The following is a 26,953-nucleotide window of genomic DNA, read 5'->3' on the forward strand; positions in this document are numbered from 1 at the left end:
CGCTGCTCTCAGTGAAGTTCGTCTTCATGAGGAAGGCAGCCTTAGAGAACATGGTGCCGGTTATACACTCTACTGGTCAGGTAAACCCAGTTCTGAAAGGCATCTCTCAGGAGTTGGCTTCATGATTAAAAACTCTATTGCCTCTAAACTCGAAAATCTGCCAACTGGTCATTCTGATCGTATCATCTCCCTACGCCTCCCACTACACAACAAGCAACATGCTGTTCTCTTTTAGTATATATGCCCCAACCCTCCAAGCTGACCCTGCTGAAAAGATAAATTCTACAACGACCTACGCCACCTTATCCAAAAGGTTCCTGCAGATGATAAGATCATTATCCTTGGTGATTTCAACGCCAGAGTAGGAAAGAACTCTGAAGCCTGGAAAGGAGTACTAGGCAAGCATGGTGTTGGGAACTGCAATGATAATGGTCGCCTTCTGCTAGAGTTTTGTGCTGAGCAGCAGCTTACCATCACCAACACTATCTTTCAGCAGAAAGATAGTCTGAAGACAACCTGGATGCATCCCAGGTCCAAGCACTGGCACCTCATTGACTATATCCTGGTCAGACAGAGAGATATCCGCGATGTTCGTCACACCCGCGTGATGCCTAGTGCAGAATGTCAAACGGATCATCGTCTCGTGCGCTGTAAACTTAACCTCCACCTTAAATTCAAACCTAAAAGGGCAGCATTCCTAGAAGGAGACTTCAAGTTAACAGTCTTCAATCAGCTACAGTGAGGGACAGATTCCAGGCAAATCTTCAATCCAGGCTCAAAGTTCATTCCACAGACTCCTCTCCCGAAGCACTTTGGCAACTTATTAAAAGTAGCATTCTGCAGTCCTCTGAAGAATCCTTAGGGTTCTCCTTCAAGAAAAACAAGGACTGGTTTGATGAAAACAATCTTGAGATCCAGGAATTGTTGAGTAAGAAGAGAACTGCTCACCAAGCCCACCTTGCTCAGCCATCTTGTCATATAAGAAAAGCAGCCTTTCGACTCGCATGCAGCAAGCTGCAACAGAAACTTCGTGACATCCAGAACAAGTGGTGGACCAATCTAGCGGAAAAAATCCAATTATGCGCAGATACAGGTGACTACAGGGGATTCTATGAGGCTCTGAAAACAGCCTACGGTCCTACACGCCAGATTCAAAGCCCATTACTCAGTGCAGATGGCCATATGCTTCTCACAGATAAAGTTTCCATCTTGAATCGATGGTCTGAACACTTTCAGACCCTCTTCAGTACTAACCGTGTAGTTCAAGACTCAGCATTGCAGTTCATCTCACAACAACCCGTGAAAACTGAACTGGATACCGCCCCCACCATGGGAGATACTCTTAAAGCAATACAGCAGGTGAAAATTGGCAAGGCAGCTGGGGTTGACGGAATCCCACCTGAAATCTGGAAGTACGGTGGCCAAGCACTCTGTGCTAAGTTTCATGAATTTGTGGTGCGCTGCTGGGAGCGAGGTGAATTACCTTCAGACCTTCGTGACGCTGTCATCGTCACCTTGTACAAGAGGAAAGGAGATAAATCAGACTGCTCAAATTACCGAGGTATTACTCTGCTCTCCATTGCTGGTAAAATCCTTGCAAGAATTCTGTTGAACAGATTAATACCCACCATAGCAGAAGATCTTCTACCTGAAAGCCAGTGTGGTTTCCGAGCCAACAGAGGTACCACAGACATGGTATTTGTTCTCAGACAACTGCAAGAGAAGTGCAGGGAACAGAACAAAGGACTCTATGTTACCTTTGTTGATCTCACCAAGGCTTTCGACACTGTGAGCAGAAAAGGTCTGTGGCAGATTTTGGAACGTTTAGGATGTCCTCCCAAGTTCCTCAAAATGATCATCTTGCTTCATGAGGACCAGCGCGGCCAAGTGAGACATGGTGACGCACTTTCTGAGCCGTTTCCAATAACCAATGGTGTGAAGCAAGGCTGCGTCCTTGCACCAACTTTATTCACAGTCTTCTTCAGCATGATGCTCCAAAGGGCCACGGCAGACCTCGATGATGAAAACGGTGTCTACATTCGATATCGTACGGACGGGAGCCTGTTCAACCTAAGGCGACTGAAGGCCCACACTAAGACCTTAAATTGTCTTATCCGTGAGCTGCTTTACGCTGATGATGCCGCCCTTGTTGCTCACACAGAAGTAGCTCTGCAGCGTCTAACATCCTGCTTTGCAGAGGCTGCTGAGCTGTTTGGACTGGAAGTCAGCTTGAAGAAGACAGAAGTTTTATACCAGCCTGCACCTCAGGAAGTCTCCCATCATCCCCATATCACCATTGGTGAAACAGAACTCAAATCAGTCCAGCAGTTTAGCTACCTGGGTAGCATCATCTCCTCAGACGGTAAGATTGATGCAGAAATAGACAACAGGTTAGCAAAGGCATACAGAGCTTTCGGTAAACTCCATAAAAGAGTGTGGCAAAACAAACACCTGAAGAAAAGTACCAAGATCAGTGTTTACAGAACCATTGTACTGTCTACTCTTTTGTATGGGTCCGAATCATGGGTCATTTACCGGCACCACTTGTGTCTCTTAGAACGCTTCCATCAGCGCTGCCTCCACACAATTCTAAACATCCACTGGACGGATTATGTGACCAACACGTCTGTCCTTGAACAGGCAGCAATCACGAGCATTGAGGCCATGCTGCTGAGAACACAGCTGCGCTGGGCAGGGCACGTCTCCAGGATGCAGGACTGCCGCCTCCCTAAGATCGTACTCTATGGGGAACTTGCCACTGGCTGCCGCAAGAGAGGAGCCCCGAAGAGGAGGTTCAAGGACTCCCTGAAACAATCCCTCACCCTTGGCCATATTGATCATCACCATTGGTCTACCCTGGCCTCCAATCGGGAGGCCTGGAGACACACCATCTATAACGCTGCTGCTGCTTTTGAGAACACCCGCAGGATCACTCTCGAGGAGAAAAGACAACGCAGAAAGAATCGCGTCTTGTCTGTATCACCTGGGGAGTCTTTCTGCTGTGCCTTCTGCAACCGGACTTGTCTATCTCGCATTGGCCTTTTTAGCCATCAGCGTGCTTGTAGCAAGCGTGGGTAGAGCCCTTTCAAATCTTCGTTCGCGAAGCCTAGCCATGATGATGATGATGACAGTATTTATCCACCTCTACCCACATAATTCATTGGCCCTGCTATTCACACTCTGGACTCTGTGTGCAAGGATGAGGCAAATCAATTTCCATTCCTAAGACCCAGAGCTGCTGACGCGGAAAATCAGCGCTGCTTCACTTCTTGGCACGGGGCTTTGGGAATCACAGGTGTGAACACAAACCCTCTGGCGTCCCTCCCTGGAGGAGGGGTGCCAAAGGGGTCCATACCTCTGCCCACAGCCCCCCTGGGTCACCCCACAGAGAGCTCCCCTCCACTTCCCTCGCTGTCCCCAGAGTGTTTTGCTGGAGTTTGCAATGTCCGAGTGACTCCCACTTTCTCCTGCCACCTCCACTAACATTTCTGTCCCTGTGGCTTCAGTGCCTTGAATGAACACAAAACCTCCGTGGTTCCCATTCAAAATCCCCTTCTTGCAAATATGACTGTGCCTGTGTGAGTAATGTGTGGTAGGAGAGGAGTTTGGAGGCTTTTAAGGAAAAATGAGTGGTTGGTCTTCAGGAAGCCTCAGTTTTAACTTTTCATGGTGTTTGGACTCTTTTCCTCTTTATATGGCCCAGGGTCTTCTGTCAAGCTGATGTACCCTGCAGCTGGTGTGGCACATGGTGAATCTTTTAGGTGTGTGTAAGAGAAATAGGGAATGTGTGTGTATGACAAAGCCATCCACGTGCTTCTCTGGCTTCTGGCATGATCTGATGTATCGTCCAGCTTTGGTAGGATCGAGATACCCCCAAATCTTCATCTCCTTCCCAAGCTGCTCTGGTAGAGCATGTGGGGCCAGTGGTAGAGTGCTCTCCTTGCCACAGCCCTCGGCCCTGGGATTGGGGTCCTGCTGGGATTGGGTTGTGGGATTGCCATCACTGCTCATGGGATAGCATGGGCACCCCATAAACTCCATCTCCTCCCTGGTACAGCACACCAGGAGCTCAAGCCATAGTCCTTGGTCACGCTTCTCAGCCTCACAAACAGCAGTGTTTTCCTCACTTTGCAGGTTTGCCAGGCTGGTTTGGGTCTGTTTAGTCCATCCCATCTCTGGAGTGTCAGGAGGGACACGGTGAGCTTTTGCATTGGCTTCAGGAAATACCCAGTTAGGAGATGAGAGATGGTGCCAGGTCTGTGGTGGTTTGTGTCATCTGGATAGATCACACAAGCCTACGTATTTCCTTGAACCTTACCAAGAACAAATGTTCTCTCTTAGGCTCATATTTACTGCTGAATGTTATTTGACAGGGCAAATATTTACCTGCAATAATACTACAAATCTTTATCCTTCTCACTGGGAATAATATTTCTCTGACTCAATGCTTGGCTGCAACTCCTGGATCCTCACAGATAATCACACAGAGCATGACTCAGTGGAGAATTGGGGTCACTGGACATTTGCCATTCTGCCAAGGAGGAGAACAGTTTCCCAGATCCTTGGTCAAGTCATGTCCTCTGTGATTAATACCAATGTGCAGTGCAGACATGATGCTGCCTGGCTGTGGAGTGTTTTGTAGAGGAGAATGGTGCTTTCCTTCCCTTCCAGGAGGGGAAAGGCAGGAGAAAGCTAAAGGCTTCATTTATAGAAGTGTTCAACACTAGTTACGCCCTCCCAAGTCACCTGCATGCAGATTTGTGGTGTCTTTTCGAGCGTGGCTGTGGCTTTGGCTGAGGCACAGCTGGTCCCTCAAGAGCTGCACAGCATTAAGATGTCTGGACATCCCTTGATCTCAGACCAGCTGAATGTGTGGAGCCCCTGGGTGCTGCACAGGGATTGGGGAAGTGGATCTAAACCTGCCTTCTCTTCACTGATGTTCCTGGGAGTGCTCTCCCTGGGATCAGGGAGGTTTTGTTAGGGGCTGACTGGTGGGAGTTTGCCAGGGCTCGGCTTCATTTGAGTTCAGGAGGAGATGCAGCATGGGAGGAGAAGATGAAGCAGCAGCAACATCAAGGGTGGTTTTAGTCTGATGGCAGAGGGTGTGCTGGGTCACAGTGCCCATCTCATGGTGCAGAGGTGAGGGACACCCAGGGCATGAGGATAACTCATGGATGTGTCAGGCCAGTCCCCAAAGCTGCCTTCTGCCTGAGAGCTTTCTCCTGCAGGTCCTGGGGCTTTGGGGTGCCTCCTATGCATCTCTCTCTCCCTCTTCTGAAAAGCATCAAGGAGTGCAGCAAATCCAGGAGATCTTGGCACATTGTCCCTGTGGTGGGGAGCAGCACTGGCAGGAGGCCACGTAGGGCTGTCTCCAAGACCTGGTGGTGCTTAGGAGCACAGGTTGTGCCCCAGCAGTTCATCAAGGAGACCTGGCTGTGCAGGTCACCCCGTTCTCTTACACAGGGTTTAGGAATTCCAACTTTCCTCTCAAATGTTTAGGAATAGCATGTCCCAGCCCTATGCTGTGAGCTGTGAGGGAGCAGCCAGTAACTTGGTTAGCTGTTCTGACTCCTCTTGGCCCTGGACATGGACTGGAAGTCACCTTGCCAGGAACCAGAGCCTTTCTTTCCAATACAGTTCACTCACATCACTTCCCCTCCACTCCTCTGTGCTCTGCTGCTGAATCTGCAGGTGGGTGGAGATGGTCTAGGGAGCACATTCAAATTTGGGTTTTAAGAAGGAAAAATTGTTTTAAAATATGATTTTGCTGGTGTTGGAGATTGGCTGTGCCTGCTGCAATGCCATCCCATGCCATTGCTGTGCAAGGATGGGGCATAACCATGGGTATGAGGCCCTGGCACAGGTTGCCCAGAGAAGCTGTGGCTGCCCCATCCCTGGAAGTGTCTCAAGGCCAGGTTGGACTGGGCTTGGAGCAACCTTGGCTAGTGGAAGGTGTCCCTGCCCATGTCAGGAGGGTTGGAACTAGGTGATTTTTAAGGTCCCTTCCAACCCAAGCTATTTTATGGTTCTGTAATAACCCTGGGGCTGCGCTCAGGGCAGTTTGGTCCTACACAGCCCCTCTAGCTGGGGCACAGAGCTGCTCAGCGGGGCTGAGGGCAAGGAGGGACTCAGGAAAGGGGAACTGCTCCCTCTCTGAGAGGTTCTTGGCTCCACCCTGTATCTCCATCCCTCTGCAGGCTGGGGCAGGGGGTTGCCACTCCAAGTACCACCCATGTGCCCTGCAGCGCGAGCCGCGAGAGGCTTTGCAAGAAGAGGCCTGTTGTTTCAGCTGATTTCAGTGTTTTAATTTGAAGAGGAATAATGTGTAATCACAACAACTGTCATCTGTTTGACAGTGGAAAATCCCAGATCTCCCGTGCTTTTTTTGGGCCCCGTGCTGGGCAAGCCATTCAGCAGCACGAGCTGCTCTGCAGTCACATTTGTAGTCCTGGTGGGATGAATGGGTTCAGACCAGCTCGCTAATCTAATTTGTAATGTATCCTTATAACGTATAATTGGCTGTTTAATTTCATTCGAATTAACATAAGAATGGAAAATATAATCTGCTGCGTGGCCCACATGGTGGTGGAAGGGAGCGTTGGGTGTTACTGCAGAGGGCTTTGAGAGGTGGCTTTGTGAGACCACCCTTCGTGGGGGTGGAGGCGTCGTCTTGGACATGTCAGTAGGCACCGTGTGTGACAATAAATCACTCCCTTTCCCCAGCCTTCCAAGTGCCTATCTGTCTCATCTCCCTTCCTTATCTTTCTAGCCATCTATTTAAAACACATATAGAGTGAAGGCGGCTTGCTTTGGAAAGCTGTCGGTAGCGACAGGGTGTGAAAGCTGGCAGGCGCCGAGTCTGATTATGTTGATTGGATATTGTCTAATCTGATTTTGATTGTGTACAGCTTTGATTGTAATTTTGATACGTCTGCAAAATGCTGTAGCTGTTTGGAAAGCTTTGTGATTTAAACAGGTCTTTTTTCTTTCTGTTTTTTTTGTCTTTTTTTCCCCTGGGTTGAATAGAACAGAGGCAGAAACGTGACAGGGGGTGAGCAGGGTGACGGGCCTTTGGCACTCCCTGCAAAACCACCTCAAAGCCCCTGGGTGAGCTGCTCTGCAGCAACACAAGGAGCTCATAGTTTTGCAGAGAGCTTTAGGAAACTTTGAGTGGGTTTTACATAATTTAGTTAAGCACAGCAAAGCCACTTGCTTATATACCTGATACCAAAATAAACCAGTTGGAGGAACAAGTTTGCTGTGTGATGATTTATTTAAATCCCTTTCTGTAAAGCATGGAGTGAAATCCTCTTAAATAACTGGGAAAGAATCGGAGTACTTCGAGGAGCACAGCCCAAATGGAAACCTTGCTACCAGATGTATTAAATGGGATCTATCTGTCTGCTGTTGTGTACATCCCCTCAGCCTGCTGCCTTCTCTCTATAATAAAACCGTTAGACAGAAGCTGGCTTGAATTTCCCCTGAACAATAACAGTTGGTACAGAGCTATCAGGGCCCAGGCTCTGTCTTGTGTTTCTGGCATGCTCTTGTTTCCCTGCAGCTGGTGGGAATCTCAGGCGAACATGAAGGTTCTGGTCAGAAATGCAGTAGCTGCTCTTGAATCATCACATGGTTTGAGTTGGAAGGGAACTTAAAGATCATCTTGTTCCAACAAGATGCTGCCAGCCCCAGTTTTGGGGTGAGGCAGGAGCAATCCCCTACTCTGACACCCCACAGAGCCACAGCTGTCCCTGGCAATGCCCTTTCACCAATCCATGGATCTCTCCTTGCTCTCTCCTGCCTCTCCCACTGACTTCTGTGTTCTGGTTAAATATAGGCTTTATTTTATTTTATTAAGGGCTTTTTCCCCACACTCTGGGGTGATGAAGAGCGGGAATCTGAGGGTGAGCTCTGGGACAATGGATTAATAAAGCCTACAGTGCTTAACTGGTTTTTTTAACATCTGGGGTTTTGCTCTTAAATCAAGTATTAAGTCAAAATCCAACCATGAAACTAGGTGATCAGGAAATTTAGCTTAAAATCCATGTGTATAATGCTATGGCTAATCAGAATTTCATATGCTATAATAATATGTGAAACAGTAGATGTTTAGAATCAGCCTCCTCTGCCAGAGACTCGTTATATTCTGCATTGATAATTAATACTTTTGGATAGATTCACACTTACATTATGAAGCAAATATGTTTTTGTCTGAAGTGAAAACGATTGCACAGGTGCAATAACATATTCTTTATATAAATTGGAACGCTTAGAAGTAAACAAGCCTCCAGAAAACATGGGGAGCAGACGGAGTACTGACATCTCTGTGTGTTCATGTCACCTCGAGGCAACGTTGGTAGGGAGGTGAGGGAACACTCCTCCAGATGAAATTTGGAAGAGGATACAAGGAAGGACAAATCTCCATGTGTGGTGAAGTCATGCAGGCTTCCTTTCAAGGATTTCTTAACAAGTGATGGCTCTGTTTGCAAATCTCCCTCCCTGGTTGTAGCTTCTATGCTGGAGTTTTTGAGGACTCAGCAGGAATTAGGACAAGAGGGAATGGCTTTAAACAGAGAGGGGGAAGAGCAAGATATTGAGGAAAAATTCTTTACTACGAGGGCCGTGAGGCCCTGGCACAGGTTGCCCAGAGAAACTGTGGCTGCCCCATCCCTGGGAGTGTTAAATGGAGTTTGGACCAATCTTTTTAGGGGAAGGTGTCCCTGCCCATGGCAGGGAGTTTGGAACTAAGTGAGATTTAAAGTCCTTTCCAATCCAAACCATTCCATGATTCTTTGAATATTGTTCCTAAGTAATTGTTATTTCTACAGATTAAATTATCATAAAAACTCTTAAAAATATCAACTACAGGTACTGTAAGAGCTGAGCTGGGTGCCCGGAGAGAGGCTTTGACTTACAGATGGTCAGGAAGCAGCTCTTCCATGGTTGTGGCACTGCAAACATCACTGGCCTGGCTGTGGTCCAGGCATGGAAGTTTCTGCTGACGCTTTGGCGAGTAAAACATGTGCAAGAGGGATGAGGGGAGCAAGGGGATGACCTAAGTGGATCTGAGGCGTGTGAGGATCCTTCGCTGATGGATGGTGGTGCAGCACTGCCACACTTGCACCCTGGCTCCTACCTAGTTACAACCAGAGCTAGAGTTACCCTTTTTATTGCAACAAAACCATTTTCACTGGGATATGCTTTTGTGTTCCTCACACAAGTAATCATTTCCTTTGCCGAAGCAGCGGGGCAGTGACAACGTTGCAAAATGTCTTTCTCGCATTTCAGACGTACAGCAGCCAGAATGAGAACAACGAAGACTACGAGATCCCTCCCATAACGCCTCCTAACCTCCCTGACCCTTCCCTCCTGCACTTGGTGGACCACGAAACTGGATATCACTCCCTGTGCCACAGCCTCCCTCCCAACAGCCTGATCCCAGCCTACCCCTACCAGAACATGGACCTGCCGGCCATCATGGTCTCCAACATGTTGAGTCAGGACGGGCATCTCCTCTCCAGCCAGCTACCCACGGTCAGTGCCTTTCCCCTCTTACAGTCTAAGCTGTCTTTCAGTCTAAGCTGCTCTCTATTTTGCATTATGAGTCGACTGAGCATGGAAGGGTGTCGGTGGTGAGCTGTTTGCCTGGGTGGGTTGGCAGCTCTGTGGGGCTGCCCACCAAGGCCAGGGTGCAGTGGCAGAGATCAGAGTCACCTGCGTGGCCACGCACATTGTGTCAATTCTGTGTTTCCAGTTTGGTGTCTTCCTGAGCCTCATGAACCACTCAAGAGCAGGGGAAGGTTGTTTTCTTCCCTCTGTGTGTTTAGCATCCTCCCTGAACCAAGCGAAGTGCAGGTGCTCCATCCCCCATGGGAATGTGACCAGCCAAAGCCTGGGGTCCATAGCCCTGCGTCGTTTCTCCTCATCCCTGTGTCCTGCTGCCAGGGTGGCCCCGGTGGCATCATCAGGAGGAGCATGGATGCTCCCTGAAGGGAAAGCTGTGCTATTGATTTCAAGGGGAACAAGATCCCTCCTTGCACTCGCAAGCTCAAATTGCCTCTTGGCTCACGCCGTGGCAAGGGGATACCCTGGGAAGTTTCAAATGACTCATCTGCAGGGATAAACAAGGCAGGGATAATGAAGTAAAGTGCAGCTCTGGGAAGAAACTTCAGGGCTAATTAGACCTTACGACGCTTCTGCATCAGCAGCGCCGAGGAAAGGTTGTGACTTGATTTTGACAGCGACACTGAATTAACACTGTTGCTGTTTGGTGCCATTTTCCTCTTTAGCAGATTTAGCCCCGTGGTTGGGTTTCGACGTTGTTTCTCTCTAAGATCATTGATTTTGGACGGCGTCGATATCAAACAGAGTTAATTTGACTTAAAGAGCGTGGCTGGGAGGCTGCCCCTGCCTGGCTGGGGAGCGCTTGGTGTTGATTGCTTGGCTAGATAATGGTCTGAAAGGTAGTGATATTTAAATATTTAAATGGGATATTATCTCTTAGTCTAGGAAAATCCCAAGGCTTTCTAAAGTCCTGATGAGTCTCCAAGTTTCATTGTTAGTGTGTTTAAGGAAAATATCATGTTCTGCCCATCGGTATTGAACAGAGGCATATTTCTATGGAATTAAATATTACTTAGGGCTCTGTGTTAGCTTCTAGGTTCTTAGGTGATTAAAACATTCATTTCTGAGACAAAAAGAGTCAATTTCAGCTGAAATATTTTTCCCTGGTTTAATTTAAAGCACAGCCCCTTTGCCTGACCCCTATTTTCATAACACGATAATTTTATCCTGTGTTGATTGTCTCATTTTTGGAGGTGATATTGCACTTATAAATCACTTTCTAAAATACCTAAAGAAAAAAGAATCGGGGGATTTATTAAGCAGCTTCCCTACCTCTGAAATAATTTATTTTGGAGTAGTCCTTGGGAAATGTTCTCTTTCTTACTTTATGGTACTGTTTTACAAATGCAGTGTGGTGACAATAAATCAGGACTGAGCCAGAGAAGATCAGAAGGGGGCTTAGTGGGCTGTAAAAGTAGAATAGAGAGATTAAGATTTGTTTGCCCCTTACCACGAAAATAAAAAAAAAATCCATTGAACCCTGAATTTCCCAGCCAATAGTGAATTGAAACTGTTTGGGTTTGAGTGGAAACCCTCGGAGCTGTAATACATCTTCAGAGGTCCTGGCAGCAAAGGGAAGAGATCAGGGAGGGAGCTGATTTTAGGTCAGAATTAAATCCTGCCTTTCTCTCCTGCCAAAGCATTTTTTCCCACTGAAAAGTGACACCTTCTATCCCCTCTTGGGTGGGGGATTGAGTCTCCCCTTCCTTCAGCACCAGCCCACAATGGCAGAGTTAGTCCCACAGCACACCTACAACTCCTGTTGGTGCTGAAGAGAGCAGCACATGAGGACACAATAAAACCCTGGAGAGAGAGCAGATTTTAAACTCATATGGTTAATACCCTATAGCACCTTGCAGTACCTAAAGGGGCTCCAAGGGAGCTGGAGAGGGACCTTGGACAAGGGCATGGAGCGACAGGACAAGGGGGAATGGCTTCAAACTGCCAGAAGGCAGGGTTAGATGGGATATTGGGAAGGAATCCTCCCCTGTGAGGGTGGGCAGGCCCTGGCACAGGTTGCCCAGAGAAGCTGTGGCTGCCCCATCCCTGGAAGTGTCCAAGGCCAGGTTGGACAGGGCTTGGAGAAATGTGGTCCAGTGAAAGGGGGGTGGAACTACATGGTCTTTAAGTTCCTTTCCAATCCAAACCATTTGATGATTCTTTACCTCCTGCCCACATGTCTGTCAAGCCATAGCTCAGGGAGTGGTGTCCCCATGAAGCCAGAAGTGAGTCTGATGGCACAGGGCACACAACGTGCTCCAACCCTGCTAAAGTCACCCACCACCCGTCACCAGGTGGGTGTTTGCAGCAGGAAACACCCACAGCAAGAAGGGGGCTTGTTTGCCAATGCTTCCAAAAGGAGAGGATTCATTGCCACACGGGTAGTGATGGGAAGCCAGTCTGGGGCCAAGCATTGCCTGAGCACAGAGCAGGCAGCTCAGCCTGGGGAGGTTTTGTCTTTGTTCCAGCACCAACGCTGCTCATGCAAATGCTGGAGCTGGAACCTCTCTCCTCTCTCCTGCTCCTTGCTGTAGTTCATACAGGTTTTTGCATACACAGCTGTTTCCTGCCTTGGCTGCCATGTCTTTTGGTTTGAATACGGTGACAAATGACAAGCAATTCCACGTAAAATATTTAGACATTGGTCAGACCTTTGCTCTAAAAATGTAACCTGAGCCTTGGGGTTTTTTTAAGGCATCCTCGTGAAAAAAACCTCAAACTGCTAGAAAGAGGTGAGTCCTAACTGCCAGAGAGCCACAGGATTGGAACTTTCTTTAAGAGCTCAGAAGTAAATAAAGAAAATACAGGTGCAGGTTGCTGTCCCCTGTGATGTGTCTCTTGTCCTGGGATGTCCTGACATTACCCTCAGATTGCATTAAGCCTCCCAGTGCCTCTGCAAGGGATAGGCTGCTGCTCCCACTATGGAGGTGACCGACTCAGAGTGATTTTAAATCAGCACAGAACTTCCCATGGCAGGTTGGGAGCTGGAGAGTGGAGGTGGATTCGCTGTGTGCCAGACCCCACTCCTGCCTCTGACCCATGCACAGGCTGTCAGGAGCTGGAGCCCCTTGTTCAAGCACAGCAGCTGTGCCCTGATGGGGAAAACCCAAATCTGTATTTCCTTATCCCCTCACTATCATCCTCCAGAGCACCCTCCACACCACCTGCCTCTGCACGCTTTGCTCTGCCCATGGGCCAGCTCTGCATTTCCATAACGTGATTCTTCACTGCTGTTTCTCTCACTTCATTTCTCTGTTGGTTTTTTTTCCCCCCACCATGAGTTTTTGGAAGTTGAGGGAGTTTTCAATCACTGATGTGGGGTGCTGGGAGCTGGAGAGGAGGGAAGCAGGGATGGATGGACAAGGAGTGGCACAGGATGCACTGTGTGGAGGACCTGTGGAAGGGGATGTGGGGAGGCTGGGGAGGAGACAGGACTGTCTTGTTTGGGAAGAACTTGTTATTTTTTATGTAGTGACAAGAAACAAACAGAAAATTTCAAGCAAACAGTGGATTTTATTTTTTTTTTCCTACTGACCTCTCTTTTGCTATGGGAAAAGAGGAAGGAAAGAAGAGGAGTGGCAGGAGGGAAGGGAAATAGGAGAGATGTGACTGTCACTGAGAAATGGAAATATTTAGGAAAAAATTGTTTTTCTTGGGAAGAGAATGACTCTGTGACCCTCCCAACAGTGTGGACAAGGAGCTGCTGGGCCCTCCAGGGATCCACAGGGAGTCCTGCTGGGCTGGGACCACACTGGGACTGGGATCTGGGGCATGGGGGAAGCAGGGCAGGGGGCAGAGACACTGTGGATCAGTGGTGAGGTGGGGGCCCTCTGGGTTAAGGAGCTGCTGCGAATAAATGAGATTTCAGAGGGGATTTGGCAGAACATATTTGACAGAAACAAAGGCCGATCAAGGTCAGAGCTCAGGAATCTCCAACGCAGCGCAAACATATTTCCATAAATATTAAATAGCCACCAAGCTGGGGGTGTCTCTGCTCATCAGGTGGGACAGTGCTGGGCTGGGGGGAGCCAGGAGCTCCAGGTCAAGGGGACAACACTGCCTGGAGCTCACCACAACTGCTCCAGAATCTTAAAACTGTGTGGTCCCTCAGGCCTGATCAAAGGAGGTGGCTGTGCTGGGGCACACCAGAAAACCAACCTGTTCTCCCATGGTGCCCATCGTGAGCTGCAGCTGCCCTGCTGCTCCAGCTCTGCCATGGTCAGGAGGAATGAGGGCAGAGCCCTGTATTTCTGCCTGTGGAAAACATCGTTTTGGGCACGTGCCTGCTGTAAGAGCCAACACAGGCTGTGTAGATGTAGAGTTTGGTTGGAGCTGCTGGTGACTCTCCCTATGTCTGCATCTCTCTGGCGCTTGTCATGATGAGAGATCCTTATGAGTCCTTTAAATGCCCTAACACTTCCCTGAGCCCAGTGGGGTGACTTTTTTCTGCTCACAGCGAGCTGGTGCAAGGGCAAAAATGCTGCAGCCACAACCTGAAAGTTCTTAGTTTCTCTTTGTTGACTGGAAACCGATTATTTGAAAACCATTAAAAATCTTCAACGGCAAAAAGCACATCCGTTCTGTAAAATGACAGATTTCCAGTTAGCTGTGGAACCTGTTTATGCATAGCCCTAGGAAGGCAGTCAGGGTGCCCAGTGATGGGCAGCACAGCTGGATGTGGCTGTACAGATGTGGCTGGTGAGCATGGAAAGTTTCCCAGTAGAGGATCACAGAATCCCAGAATGGTTTAGGTTGGAAGAGGCCTTTTAAGGTCATCCTGTTCTAACCCAAATACTATGGGCAGGGACACCTTCCACTCTCCCAGGTTGCTCCAAGCCCCATCCAAGCTGACCTACAATGTTCCCAGGGATGGGGCAGCCACAGCTTCTCTGGGCAACCTGTGCCAAGACCTCACCACCCTCACTGTAAAATCTTCTCCCTTATATTCAGTTAGATTTTGTCACAAAAGCTCAGTAGGATGTGTCAATCTTTTCTCTAAGTCATTGGAAATCCATGATCCTGGTAGGCAGAACAGCAAAAACTTCCAGTACATCAATATTTCACTAATTTTGAATCACTGCCTGTTAAAATAAGCTTTTTTAAATAATCCATATCCCAATGCAATGTACAGGCAGCAGTGCCCTTTAGAACAAGTTCATGCTCTTGGAAAGAACCTGAATAAATAAATATATCAACAACAGCTGTAGTTGGGTCACCAGCAGCAAAAACTTTGCAGAGTTCCCCATGGCTCAGTCCTGGATAAGTTTACAGTGGCAATTTTGTGTTGTGTGCTTTCAGGTTTTGACTAATTTGGCTTTCTGCTTATTAATGGTTCAGTATTTAAAAACTAAACTCCAAAACACGAGCCCTTGGTGGAAAATAGTAATAACACAACCCTACATGAAAGGTTCTTTGTATTAAGCAGAGCCCTGTTTGCAATTCCCTGCTAGTGTTTTTCTCAGAGGCAATAAATGAAAGAAATATGTCTTTTTAAATTTTATAAAACTCAGAAAAATGGTTTTAAACAGCTTTTCTTCACCTCCTATAATTATTTATTTTCAAACAGTCCTTCAGGGTAATGTTCCGTTTTCTTATTTCACACTCCTTTTTCTCATAAATGAACCATCACTTCAATAAATCATTATGAAAACAGAGACTAACACAAACCCTGAAAGGTTGAAAGATTTATGTAACACATTTATGTTTTCCATTTTCTCATTCTGGTACTCCACTGCTAAAGCTAAGCTAATAAAAGCTGCTATTAATATTTCTTGTTGCCTGGCAACCACAGAGAGGGAGTAATAGCTTTAGCTAGAAAAATAGATGACCGATAAGGAAAAATTCAATTCTTTTATTATCTCAAGGGAAAATGGGCTTTTACTGGAACATTATGATGTACGAGTGTGAAGTTGAATACAAAGGATATTTTTTCAGTTGTTTTTCTATTTTTAATGAACGTTATTTTACCTTCACAAACTCGTTTAAGGCATTTGCCCCACCTACTTGCAAGCTTAATTTAGCAGCACCCACACATGCTCCTGGCTTTAAGTATCTGTTGGCATTTTCACTGGGAAGCCCCTTCCCACCACACCTCCCCCTGAGCTTGAGCGCTCGGCCATAAAATTTCACTCCAGGTCGGAACCTGCGAGACAAGATTCCCAATCAAAGAGTAAATTGTTCTTGTGTGTGATTAAAACACACTCTCCCAGAGGAAGGGGCATGTGTGGTGAGGTACTTTCTGAAGTTTTAGCCCTCGTGGTGAGCTGTCTGTGCTCGGGGAGAGCAGGAATGCTTCTGCTCCTGGCTGTGCTCTCGGAGCAACTGCAGATGCTGAGGTACAAGTGCAGGGCTGGAGTGTGTGGATGCCTGTGGGAATAGCAGCCCAGGTGCTGCTGCTGTACCTGGTCAGGGCAAATGGTGTCATTCCAGGCTGAATCTCCCTGGCTGGAGGGTGAGCAGACTGAGATCAGCCCTTGGGAGAAGGTGCTGGTGGATGAGAGGCTGGACATGTCCTGACCATGTGCTGGGCTGATCCCACACCGTGGGCAGCAGGGGAAGGGGGAATTTTGCCCATCTGCCCTGCTCAGGTGAGACCCCACCTGCAGAGCTGCCTCCTGCTCTGGGGTCCCCAATGTAAGAAGGGCATGGACCTGTTGGAACAAGTCCAGAGGAGGCCATGAAGATGCTCTGAGGGCTGGAGCCCTTCTGCTCTGGAGCCAGGCTGGGAGAGCTGAGGGTGTTCACCTGGAGGAGAGAAGGCTCCAGGGAGACCTGAGAGCCCCTTCCAATGCCTAAAGGAAAGATGGGGACAGACTTTTTATCAGGGTGTGTTGCAACAGAACAAGAGGGGATGGTTTTAAACTAAAAGAGTGTTGATATAGATCAGATATAAGGGAGAAGTTATTTACAATGAGGGTGGTGAGGCCCTGGCACAGGTTGCCCAGAGAAGCTGTGGCTGCCCCATCCCTGCAGGTTGCCAGGTTGGACAGGGCTTGGAGCAACCTGGTGCAGTGGAAGGTGTCCCTGCCCATGGAAAGGGGGTTAGAACTAAATGACCTTTAAAGGTCCTTTCCAACTCCAACAATTCTATGATTCTATGAATACAGGTCCTCTACTCCTGTGGGAGAGGCCCTCCCTGATCTTCCCAGTCATCCTGAGCACCAGTACAAGCTCTTCTGTGTGGAGCAGCAAGCCCACCTTACACATGGCTGATACAGATACTTCTGAGTGGTCTCTTGTCAAGCACTGCTGGGAGAGAGTTGGGGCGATGTGGGTCACACTCAGGTCCCAGCTCAGTGAATGCTCAGATAACAGCAGAGCTTGTGAGGGCTGGGCTGTGTATGGGAAGAGTGAACCTGAGGGACCAAGCTCCTGCCAGTATGCTCCTGTGGCTGGTCTCCAGGTTCACCCATGAGTATCCTGTTTCTGAGATACGAGAAAGTGATGATACACCTGAAAGGTGTCATGATACACCTTTCACACCAGGGAACTGTTGTGACAGCTGAGAAGCAAAGCAGATGTGGGCCTTGCTTTGTAATGCAAGAATTTCTCCCTGAAAAAGGGTAAGGAAGAAGGCAAGGTGTCACTTGGCCTGCCAGGTCTGGGAGAGGGCGATTGTCACCTACCAGGCTGGGGATCTCACATGGGAACCTGCCTTTTTTCCTGAAAACCTTTAATAGCCACCTCCCTGCAGCAGAACTGTTCCTTGGCAGGAAGTCCCTTCCAGAACAAACCATTCTGGGATTCTGTGTCCCAGAGCAAGGGGATGCAGGAAAGCAAAAAAATGTGGGTTTTTTTTTGCCTCAACACCACCACATCATCACATCAATACCACACTGGAGGGGTCTTGCACAGCAGGAACCAATGTGTGTTTTTAAGTCTGGCTGTAGAATTGTCTCTTGTTGTCTCTTTTGATTTTCTGCTGCAAACAGGGTCTTTATCTCCCCATGCTCATCACTTAGAAGCCGGGAGATGCCATCCCGAGGTGGTGTAACCCCTGCTCTCCATGAAGCAGCATGTCTGTGCCACGTGGCAATCCTTGCCTTCCCCCTCTCAACTGCTCCGTAGAAATTCATCCCCTTAATCTTTCCTTTCCTCTCCTTGAGTTGGTCACTATCTCTCTGATAAGCCGCTGCCTCCGGGGCAGCCCCACTGGTTCAAGAGCCGCCTTATCAGCCGTAAAACACACAGGGAGGGAGCGCTGCCGGAGCTGTCCCCCAGAACAGATGTCAGATGAGACAGTGCCTCTTGTTTGCTCTGTGCCTCACCTGCCATTAAGCGCTGGGGTCACAGTTTGCTTTGCCTTCCCCAGCAATTCCAAATGTTACCCGTTGCATTTCAGTTCGAGTCCGAGCAGAGCCGTTCGGGGCAACAGCGATGGGCGCTGGGAAGGCGCGGTTTGCGTAACGCCGAGGAGGAGCGAGCGCCGTGAGCAGCGTGTGTCTGTGTGTGTGTGTATTAGTGGTGTAATTAAAATATCAATTACGCCGTGTTGACAGTTTGCCAAATAACCGGCTTTCGTGTGCAGCAAATTTAATCACTCCAAAGTCTACTCACAAGACCCGATGCGATCTCGGTGCCAAGCTAGCACAACGTAAAACCGGCGCTTTGCTAAAGCGCGGCCTCGATGTTGCTCTGCGTGATGGTGCCGCGCTCCGTAGCTGGTATCATGTTCTGAAAATTATCTTTTAATGTACAATTTGTATTGCTGAGAAATGTCACTTACTTTGCGGAACGTCTCGCCGGCATAAAACCTAAGATTTATTCCTGTCATTTTTTTGTCTCCTCTGCCATGTTGATAATAAGAAGTCTACTTTATGTGCGTAATGCTGGTGTCAGTTTTGAAATTTGGGGTTTCGTGAAAGACAGCAGTATAAATAAAACATGATATAAATTAAAAATATAGTGGAAAATAAAATCTGTGAATTACAGCAGCAGATGAGATGAACGCGGCATGAAGGAGGTTTTCAGAACAATATCAAATAACTGGAGTAAATATGTTCAAGGAAAGGGATGGATCTTTTTTAAGACCCGATTCTGGTCTTCAGATGTGTTGTGTCTAGTGTACAGACTTGCAGACAGATGCCTGTTACTTAGCCCTGTTTCAGCCCTTTAGATTTTGGTTGTGTCCTGCAGGGTGGCATTTTTTCCTCTTCTTAGCAACCAGTTCCACTTCAGGTCTTCCTGGGTGAGGTTAAAAACATTATACCCACATAGAGAAAATCCTGCAAATGGGAACATGTTTTGATAAATGAACTAGAGATATGGAAGAGAGTTTCTTTGGAATCTGGGATGTGGCTATGGGGAAAGAGTGCCCCAGCATGGGTGATTCCTCGTCTCTTCATAGGGGATTTGTTGCCTTGGCCCCAGGAGCCAGGGTTGGTGCCTCAGTGGGTTTTCCTCAGCTGCTTGGGCTCTGATGTCCTGTGGTACCACTTCTGCCATCTTCTTCCTTCCTGTCATAATTTGTAAAAATGTAGGCAATTATGTCAAAAGTTAGCATTAGAAAAAATAAAAAGATGGATCAGGCAGATAATGGTCAGAAGGAGTTGGGATTACCCTCGTCCATGCTGACTAGTTTGGGGCATTGTGAAATGTCTTGCCTTTAATTGCAGTATGAGACAAATGATGCCAGGCCATCTCTGCTTAAAGGCTGGTTGGTTTTGGCACAATGGTTTTAGGTCTGTTTGGACCTCAGAGATCCCAACTCCTTTGGAAACAGTAGGTAAAGTTAACAGGAATGTGGTTTGTGCAAGAGCTGCAGTATCTTCCTCCTTCATGGAAGTGTCCAAGGCCAGGTTGGACAGGGCTTGGAGCAACCTGGGCTGGTGGAAGGTGTCCCTGCCCATGGCAGAGGGTTGGAATGAGATGAGCTTTAAGGTCCCTTCTAACCCAAATCATTCTATGATTCCTTTACCTCTTGCTGAATATGCTCAGCCCTCTTGCAGCTGATTAACCAGAAACTGCTTCCACCCTCCCCAGAATGCTGTCTTTGTGCCTTACTTCGTGCATGTGACTCAATGGTGCAGGTTATTTGAGGACTTGTTTTCGTTTGGGTCACACACAGGAGAGCAGAGTCATTTCCAGGCAGGAATAATCCCCAAGGCACGTGTCTCTGCACCTTCTCCTGCATCCCATTCCTGCTCCCTGCCTGCTGGAGTGGGAGTGCAAATAAAGCTGAGCTTTCATTGCCACCTCTAGACTGAGGAAGGGTCTAATGTAGGGAAGATGATTTTGCCGAAGATATGGAGCTCCTTCCATCCCGTTGGTCCATCCCATCCACCTTATTTGCTGTCCCTTCTGCCCCGTGCTTCTTCCCTCTTTGCTCATTTCTGTGGGAATAACGAGGAGATGTGGTGGCTGCAGGTCTGTGCCATGCAAAGAGCCTCCAAAAGGCGAGTGAAGGGTTTTCATTTGCATCATAACCTCTGCCACACCATCGTGCTCCCATGTGTGTTCACACCCCACCTCATAATGCAGCATGAAGTCGTCTTTGAAGTGCATCAGTCAGCTGTAAATAGAATAATTTTTGCCAGTTTTTAACCAGCAGCACCTCTGATACTTGGGGGAAAAACCCAAAGTAGCATGGATGGCAACTCTTTGCCATCAATCTTGCATGTTTTGATCAGTGTTGCAGCCCACCTTATCCCTTATCCCTTAGATCAATCATATTTATCTCGTAGCTGTCACTTCCCTCCTCTCCACGTGTTCCCAGGTTGCATTAACCTGCTCCAGCAATTCCTGATCCCCCCAGATTTTCCTTACGGACAAGGAGGGCCGGTGTAACTGCTGTGATTGCAGTTCCTAGCTCCTGCCCGGGGTGGGAGAGCCCAAAAAAGCATGGAAATTTCCACGGCTTTTGTTTCTGCTGCAGAAGTTGTGATGACTGTTCACCGCTGTAGGTGTGTGCACGTCGAGTGAGTCTTTTTTGTATTATTTAAGTGGGAGCCGTTTTTAGAGGCAAATAACAGAAAAGTGCTCACAATAAAAATAATGGGGCTGTAACAGGCTTTGTTGTGCAATGAGGGGATCAAAGGGCGACATCAGCCGCTCGGCTGAGCGCTCCGAGTGACGGGGAGGAATGGTTCCTAGTTGGTGGGTAAGATTTCCTCAGCTGGTAAACAAAAACTGTAATCCCAGCCCTTTCAGAGGAGTTTTCTCCTACCAGTGGGCTCAATGGGGTTTGCTCTCTCCCTGAGAGCAAGAGAGAACACCAACAGGAATCCTAAGTCAGATTTTCTTCCTGCAGTGAACACCCCCAACCTCTACCTGCATTTTTGAGTGCAGATATTGGAAGATCCAGGTGTCAAATTCTGACCCCCCCCTCCCCAGAAGGTTTAACCTGGAAAGCACAGACTGCAAACACAGCTCCAGCAACCCTCCCTTCCACCCGAGTGGTACAGGCTGAACCACTTCACATCCCCGTAGCCCCGAGAAATCAAAGTTACCATTTAAATGAAGAGTGCTACTTGAGTCCTGCCTCTGTGAAGAGGTGTGGGATGCAATGTCAAGAGAAATTATAATGATTGCTACAGATGCAGCTTGTCACAGAAAGAGAAAAATGTTTCTGCATCTGATGCATGGCAGCGAGCCAGTTGGTAATGTTATATGTCCGAGTGTTTCACTTGGGCTCTGCTGGATGGAAAGCATTCCTTAATGCTCTGCCTGGCTGTTACATTTGTCTCCCAGCTCTGCAGAATCCCATTAGGAACCGTCCATTTCCAGCCTGGAGATTGTTTGTTCTCTGCGAAGGGAGGGCGCAGGGTATTGCTGCAATCCTTCAACATCCGTGGGAATTGCCAGGGTTGTACTTCTCACTTACCTCTCCTGCCGTGGGCATCCCCCAGCGTGGATCGAGATGTCCTGTAACCTGCAGCAGGCAGCTGTTGGGCACCACGGTGCTGTCAGAGGGAGCGGGGTCTGCTCCCTTCCTCCAGCCACCCTGGGCAGGCACCCAGTGGAGAGTCCGTTTGTCTGGACCTGGCTGTCAGTTTGGAGTTAAAAGAGTCCAAAGTGTAGTGACCAACACGGGCAGCCCCTGATGGACATGATGCCCGTGCCACCAGGGCTGTGGTGGATGAGGTTCCCCCAAAAGATACCCGTCTGGACCCTTTGGAAATGGGCAGCAGAGCAAGTGGAGGTGATGGGATGACCAACAAGCTGGGAGGAACATGCCTTCTGCTTGTGCTGACAGAGGCAGAGGTGGGGGAAATGGGGGCAATTTGAGGTGTTGCCACAAGAAAAGGGACTAGCAAAGAGCAAGGTCAGTCAGGGAGTGGCTGTCCTGACCCAGGACAAGCACTTCTTGCCAGTCTCTCACATCTTTTATTATGTTATTTGGCTAACCCTAGAAAAAGCAATGATTAAAAACTCATGCACCTTATGATTTGGGGAGGTATCTCAAGGTAGTATTGTTGCCCTGGCTGCTCTGTTGTTTATGATTGTTTGCTAACGATGCTGAGGGTAGGCAGGGAGGAATAAAATTTGGGGGTGACACAAAGAAATTGGACGTATTTGGGGCAGGAGAAAGGAAATTTGGAGAGATGCAAATATAGGAGGGAATTGGACTGCAAGATTGCAAAGGCAGTTTGTTCAGTGTTGATAAATGTGAAATCAGTGCATGTTGAGGAGAAAAATATTCACTAGTCATAAAGCTTGCAGTGCTCTGAATTGACTACCAGAAAGCACCCCAAAACACCTTGTGCAGGGATAAGGGGTGAGCAGGAGAAAGTTATGAATGGAGGTGATTTGGAGAGTTATATACTCTGTACTGTGCTGGTCATCCCATCTCAGGCAAGGGGAAGGAAAAAAAGAGGCTGAAAGACTCCAAACAGAAAGTATCATGGGTCTGAAAAGATCCTCTGCGATGGCAGATGCTAAGTTTAAGAAGGAGGCAAATAAAATAATTGGAATTATAACAGTGCCCAGGATACACAAGTGAGAACAGCTACATCAGGAATGTCCCTTGGCTGGGAAACTGCATGGGCATTGAGATTTGGGATCTCAAAGCAATAAAAGGGAATAATTTTATGCACACAGGTCAAGATCAACACTGGGACTTGCTGAGAGTGAACATGAAAACACCAAAAAGATATTTTTTAAAATGCATCTGGATCTACCAAAAACATGAGGAGCTGTTGTAGTAGATGTTAAAATGCATGTTGGTGGAGAGGAGGAGGTGGTTGTTACATGTAAGAAATCCAAAGCTGATTTCTGACTGGAATTACTCTGAAACTGGGGAGCATCAGGTCCCATCTCTCTTGTATTGTGTCTCATCCTGGGGAAGGTGTGGTGGAATTGGAGCATCTCTGCTTTGGGCTCCTGGCAGCACTTCACACCTACTGATTTTGCAGTAAACTATTGTTAAAACCCAATGACTGAATCAATCCTGGCTCTGCTGTCCTTGCTCGTAGCAGTGCGAGCCAGATCTGTGTCATTTCCCTCTGCACTCAGAGCCTGGATCCTCTTTTCTTCATCAGAGACATGGAGATTTGGGCACATTCCCAAATTAAACCTCACAGCATTAATAACTCCTTGCTTGAAACATCTTTAATGTCCCTCATCAACATCCCCTTCTCTAACGCAGAGAGAAGGTCAGTCCCAGTGCTCTTTTGCAGCTCCTACTGATGCCAACCCGTTGGGACAGACCAGCCTTTGCAAACCATCTCCTTGGAGGTGCATTTTTCACGTGTTTCTGGGTTTGCCTGTGCAGAACTGGGCTCTGGAAGAGCCAGTCTCCAGTTGTTAGCACAGCACAGCACAGGTTTCATGTTCTTGGTGCAAAAACATCCACCAGCCATTGCCAACCCACCTGCTCCATCCCAGGAGGTTTCTGCAGACAATCCCGCACACAGCTCCAAGTTTCATGCTGGTTGGGCTTTCTCATGGCTTGTTTCCAGTTCTATATCAGTTCTCTGTGTCTGTCCTAGAGACTCTCTGATTATTTCAGCCTGTGTTTTTAGCAGCAGTCCTCAGGCAGTTGGCCATCTGGTTAACATTAATCTGGAGGAGGAGGCGGCACGTTTACCTGCGGGAAAATCGCTTTCCTTTCAAAATGAGTCCTGTCAACTTTCATGTTCGTGTTCAGCTGAACTGAGAACATCCAGTTCTGGCAAGAGAAGAAAATGAGATAGCTAGGACACATCAGCCTTCCCAGCTGTCCCCTGCAAAGCCCAAAATTGGTATCAGCAACTGAAGCTGAGTTTTTGCTTTGATTTCTCTGTCTTGGCAGGCACGATGAGGTGAAATTCCACCGGTGCCTGCCTTCTCACACAGCATGGTGGGGCAGGTCACTGCTCAGCCTCCACAGCCAGCTGCTTTTGGTTTGCTTGGTATTGTACTGGATAAGTTCTCTCTTCGGGGAATTCCATTCCTTTTTAAGCTTACATTTCATGATGGTACATGGTGGGATTCTTGGGGTTGGCCAGGAGCTGGACTTTGGTGATCCGTGTGGGTCCTTTCCAGGTCGGGATACTCCATGATAGGATTTGTGGTTACCACAGCCTTGCTCCCTTGCAACTGCCCCAGAAGAAAATACAATTGGGGTGATTTTTCCTGTAACAGAGCTGAGGGTACAATCAGACCTCTCTGTGGGATGTGGGAGGTCTGGAGAAAGGTCCAGAAATGAACCACACTGTAGACATTGAGCAGGTATTTGCTGGCCACAGAATTGTCTTCATGTCCCTAGAAGTCACTACAGGGCTCTCCCTGGGGTGTCTTAGATGTCAGGCAGCTGTAACTAAAGAAGCAGTTTAATTTTAATGCCTCCACACAGGAGATTGAAGGACAGAAATATTTGCACTTAGGAGTTCTCCTGTTTCCTCCATCCCATCAGCCTGCTGAGAGGACTCAGCACTTCTTGCTCAGCTTTGTCATCCTGGTGGGGTCATTTCTTCTTCTTCATCTACCTGTTCCAGCAGAATTTCAGCCCTGCCATGGTGCCCAGTAGATGCTCTTTGGCATCTACAGAGAATCTAAGCAAGAGCTGTAAAAACAAACAAACAAAAAAGAATTACCCTGAGAATTGAATCCAAACAGTGGAGTCAAAGACAGAAGGAAAATGGGGTTTTATCCTTTCACAAAAGCAAGGACTGAACTGGTGGAGCCCAGGCTGTGCTAGGAACCCCCTACAAACTGTGTCAGGGAATTTGCAAGGCGGATTAGCCACCCCTGTCCCACCTGGGGCACGGCTGATTTTGAAAGTCCCTCTTGTAATCGGGCATATGTAGCCCTGCCACGGCCATGCTGTTTTACAAGGCAGAAATCCAATTGCTGAAGGGCTGGAAGCCAAAGTTCAGCACCGAGCATTATGCCCTGATGAGGGTACCGTACTGATGCCAAGTGGAAGAGCAATTTCGCTGCTGATTTACGGGATGTGTGTGTGTAGCTAAGCAGCATGAGCTTGTGAACAGTTCCCCTGCTAACCCCGTGGCTACTCGTTTGGCAGGGGATATCTGTAATATTAAGCTGGTTGTGGAAAGGCTCCTGTGTGGAATTCTGCAAATCCAGCACGTGGGACTTCTTTTAAGAGTAGTTTTTCTCTGGCTTCTCACAGTCAGAGTATTGGTGAAATGTGATCCAACAGAGCTTCCCTGGTGTGAATTTCCAAAGAATTTGATGGGATGGAGCCTGAATCCACTAGGATCACACAGAGATGCATTCCAAGGGATGCTTTGTGTGGCCATTGTGCACTGACTTCAGGTCTGCACAGGAGAACTCTTGTCTGTGGCAATCCTGCCTTTCGATTTGATGCTTTGGGTCTTACGCCTCAAAAACCCAGGACTAAATTGAGGCCCCTTTGACAGTTTGGATTTCCTGATCCATAATGGTTGGTTGGAGCTGGAATTCTCCTGAGTGACAGTTTGCTTCATTCCCTTTTGCTTTGCTTTCTCGCTGAAGTAGAAAAGTCATATACAGTACAATGACTTTAGTGCAGTCAGCAACAATTCAGCCATGCTGATTTATTGGAGCCATTCACCGAGAAGTTCTGGACTGCTCTGCAAGTGCTGGTGCCCGTGAATTTCGTGTTGATTTTTACTGTTGCCCATGAATGGTCAAAGGTTTTAGTTATTGCAGTCAGACTTTTTGCTCTTGTGTCCTCTGGGTGATGCTGAACTCTGTTATCCAGCTGTCCTTGGAGGATGCCTGGGTGCAAGTGGAGCTGGCTGGAAGTTGATGCAGGGAGTTGGAAACGGGCTTCTTCTGGTAACTTTAAATCACGTTCCACTGTATTTACGTTTTTGCAGTCTTTGCATTGTTGTTGCCATAAGATCACTATAAATAAATGTGAGGAGGTGACCAGTAGCATTTTTAACACCCAGTCAATCACTTGACACTCTTGGATGCTGTGTACACCAGGAATAATAATAACTGGACCTCAGTTAGAGCTCACATTGAAGATTCACTGGGGAAAAATTAGAGGGATAACTACAATTATGGCTGTAGCAAGATGGCTCCTCTGTAGTCCATTATCTGCAGTAATTTAAAAACGTGGATCATTAAAATCAATACATATTGCAACCAGACCTTATGAGCTTGATTTCCCCCTTTACAGATGTGTCAGTCTTGTCAAGAGCTGAAAGCCAAAGTTATGGGAAACAGCATTAGCTAAAGAAAGGTTGGGCTTCCTATTTCCTCTAAGAAATCTTTTCCTAGTTCACTTCTTTCCTGTGTTTATCACTGAAAAGAAATGCAAGAATTTCACAGAATCATAGAATCACTTAGGTTGGAAAAGACTTCTAAGATCATCAAGTCCGACCTGTAATCTGACACTGCCAGGCCCACCAGTAGCCATGTCCCTAAGCGCCACATCTACATGGGTTTTGAACACTTCCAGGGATGGGGATTCCAACATCTTGGACAGCCTGTTCCATTGCTTGCTTGACCACCCTTTCAGTGAAGAAATTTTTCCTAGTATCCAGCCTGAACCTCCCCTGATGCAACTTGAGGACATTTCCTCTTGCCCTAAACATGAGCAGAGTGGATTTCTCAGCCACTTTGACTTCAGCATGAAATTAGTGCAGCCAACATTGCTGAAAAGTAGACAGGGCTCAAGCTTGCCTCTGATTTTCTGAGATTTGTGCACGGGATTTTTAAGTTTGGCCATGGGATTGTAAGACCTGGATCCATGAGGCCTTTCCTTTGGGATCAGTGCTGTGAGGAGACTTGTTTGGGAGGAATGGGAGGCTGGTCCTGCTGGAGGGTGCTTTGATCAGCAATCAAACATGATGTGATATCAAGACACCTATCCTGGGGCACCAGTACTTGGAGCAGCAAGTATTCTGGAGTTTGGCAGGGTTGGTTTTACTGAGAAAGGACACTGAGCTTGGGT

General features: G+C 47.8%; 1 protein-coding gene across 3 annotated transcripts in view; it reads left to right on the top strand.

Moving 5' to 3' along the window:
- Positions 1-26,953, top strand: part of TOX2 (TOX high mobility group box family member 2) — a 154,080-nt gene that overhangs the window by 82,567 nt on the left and 44,560 nt on the right. For all 3 annotated transcript variants that reach the window (XM_050313847.1, XM_050313846.1, XM_050313848.1), the window contains exon 3: positions 9,289-9,534. In XM_050313847.1, coding sequence (XP_050169804.1) covers positions 9,289-9,534 — 246 coding nt within the window. The remainder of the gene's footprint in view (positions 1-9,288; positions 9,535-26,953) is intronic.

Source organism: Myiozetetes cayanensis, unplaced genomic scaffold (genome assembly GCF_022539395.1).
Source record: "Myiozetetes cayanensis isolate MyiCay16 unplaced genomic scaffold, myiCay2020 scf19, whole genome shotgun sequence".
In the NCBI taxonomy this organism is placed as follows: Eukaryota; Metazoa; Chordata; class Aves; order Passeriformes; family Tyrannidae; genus Myiozetetes; species Myiozetetes cayanensis.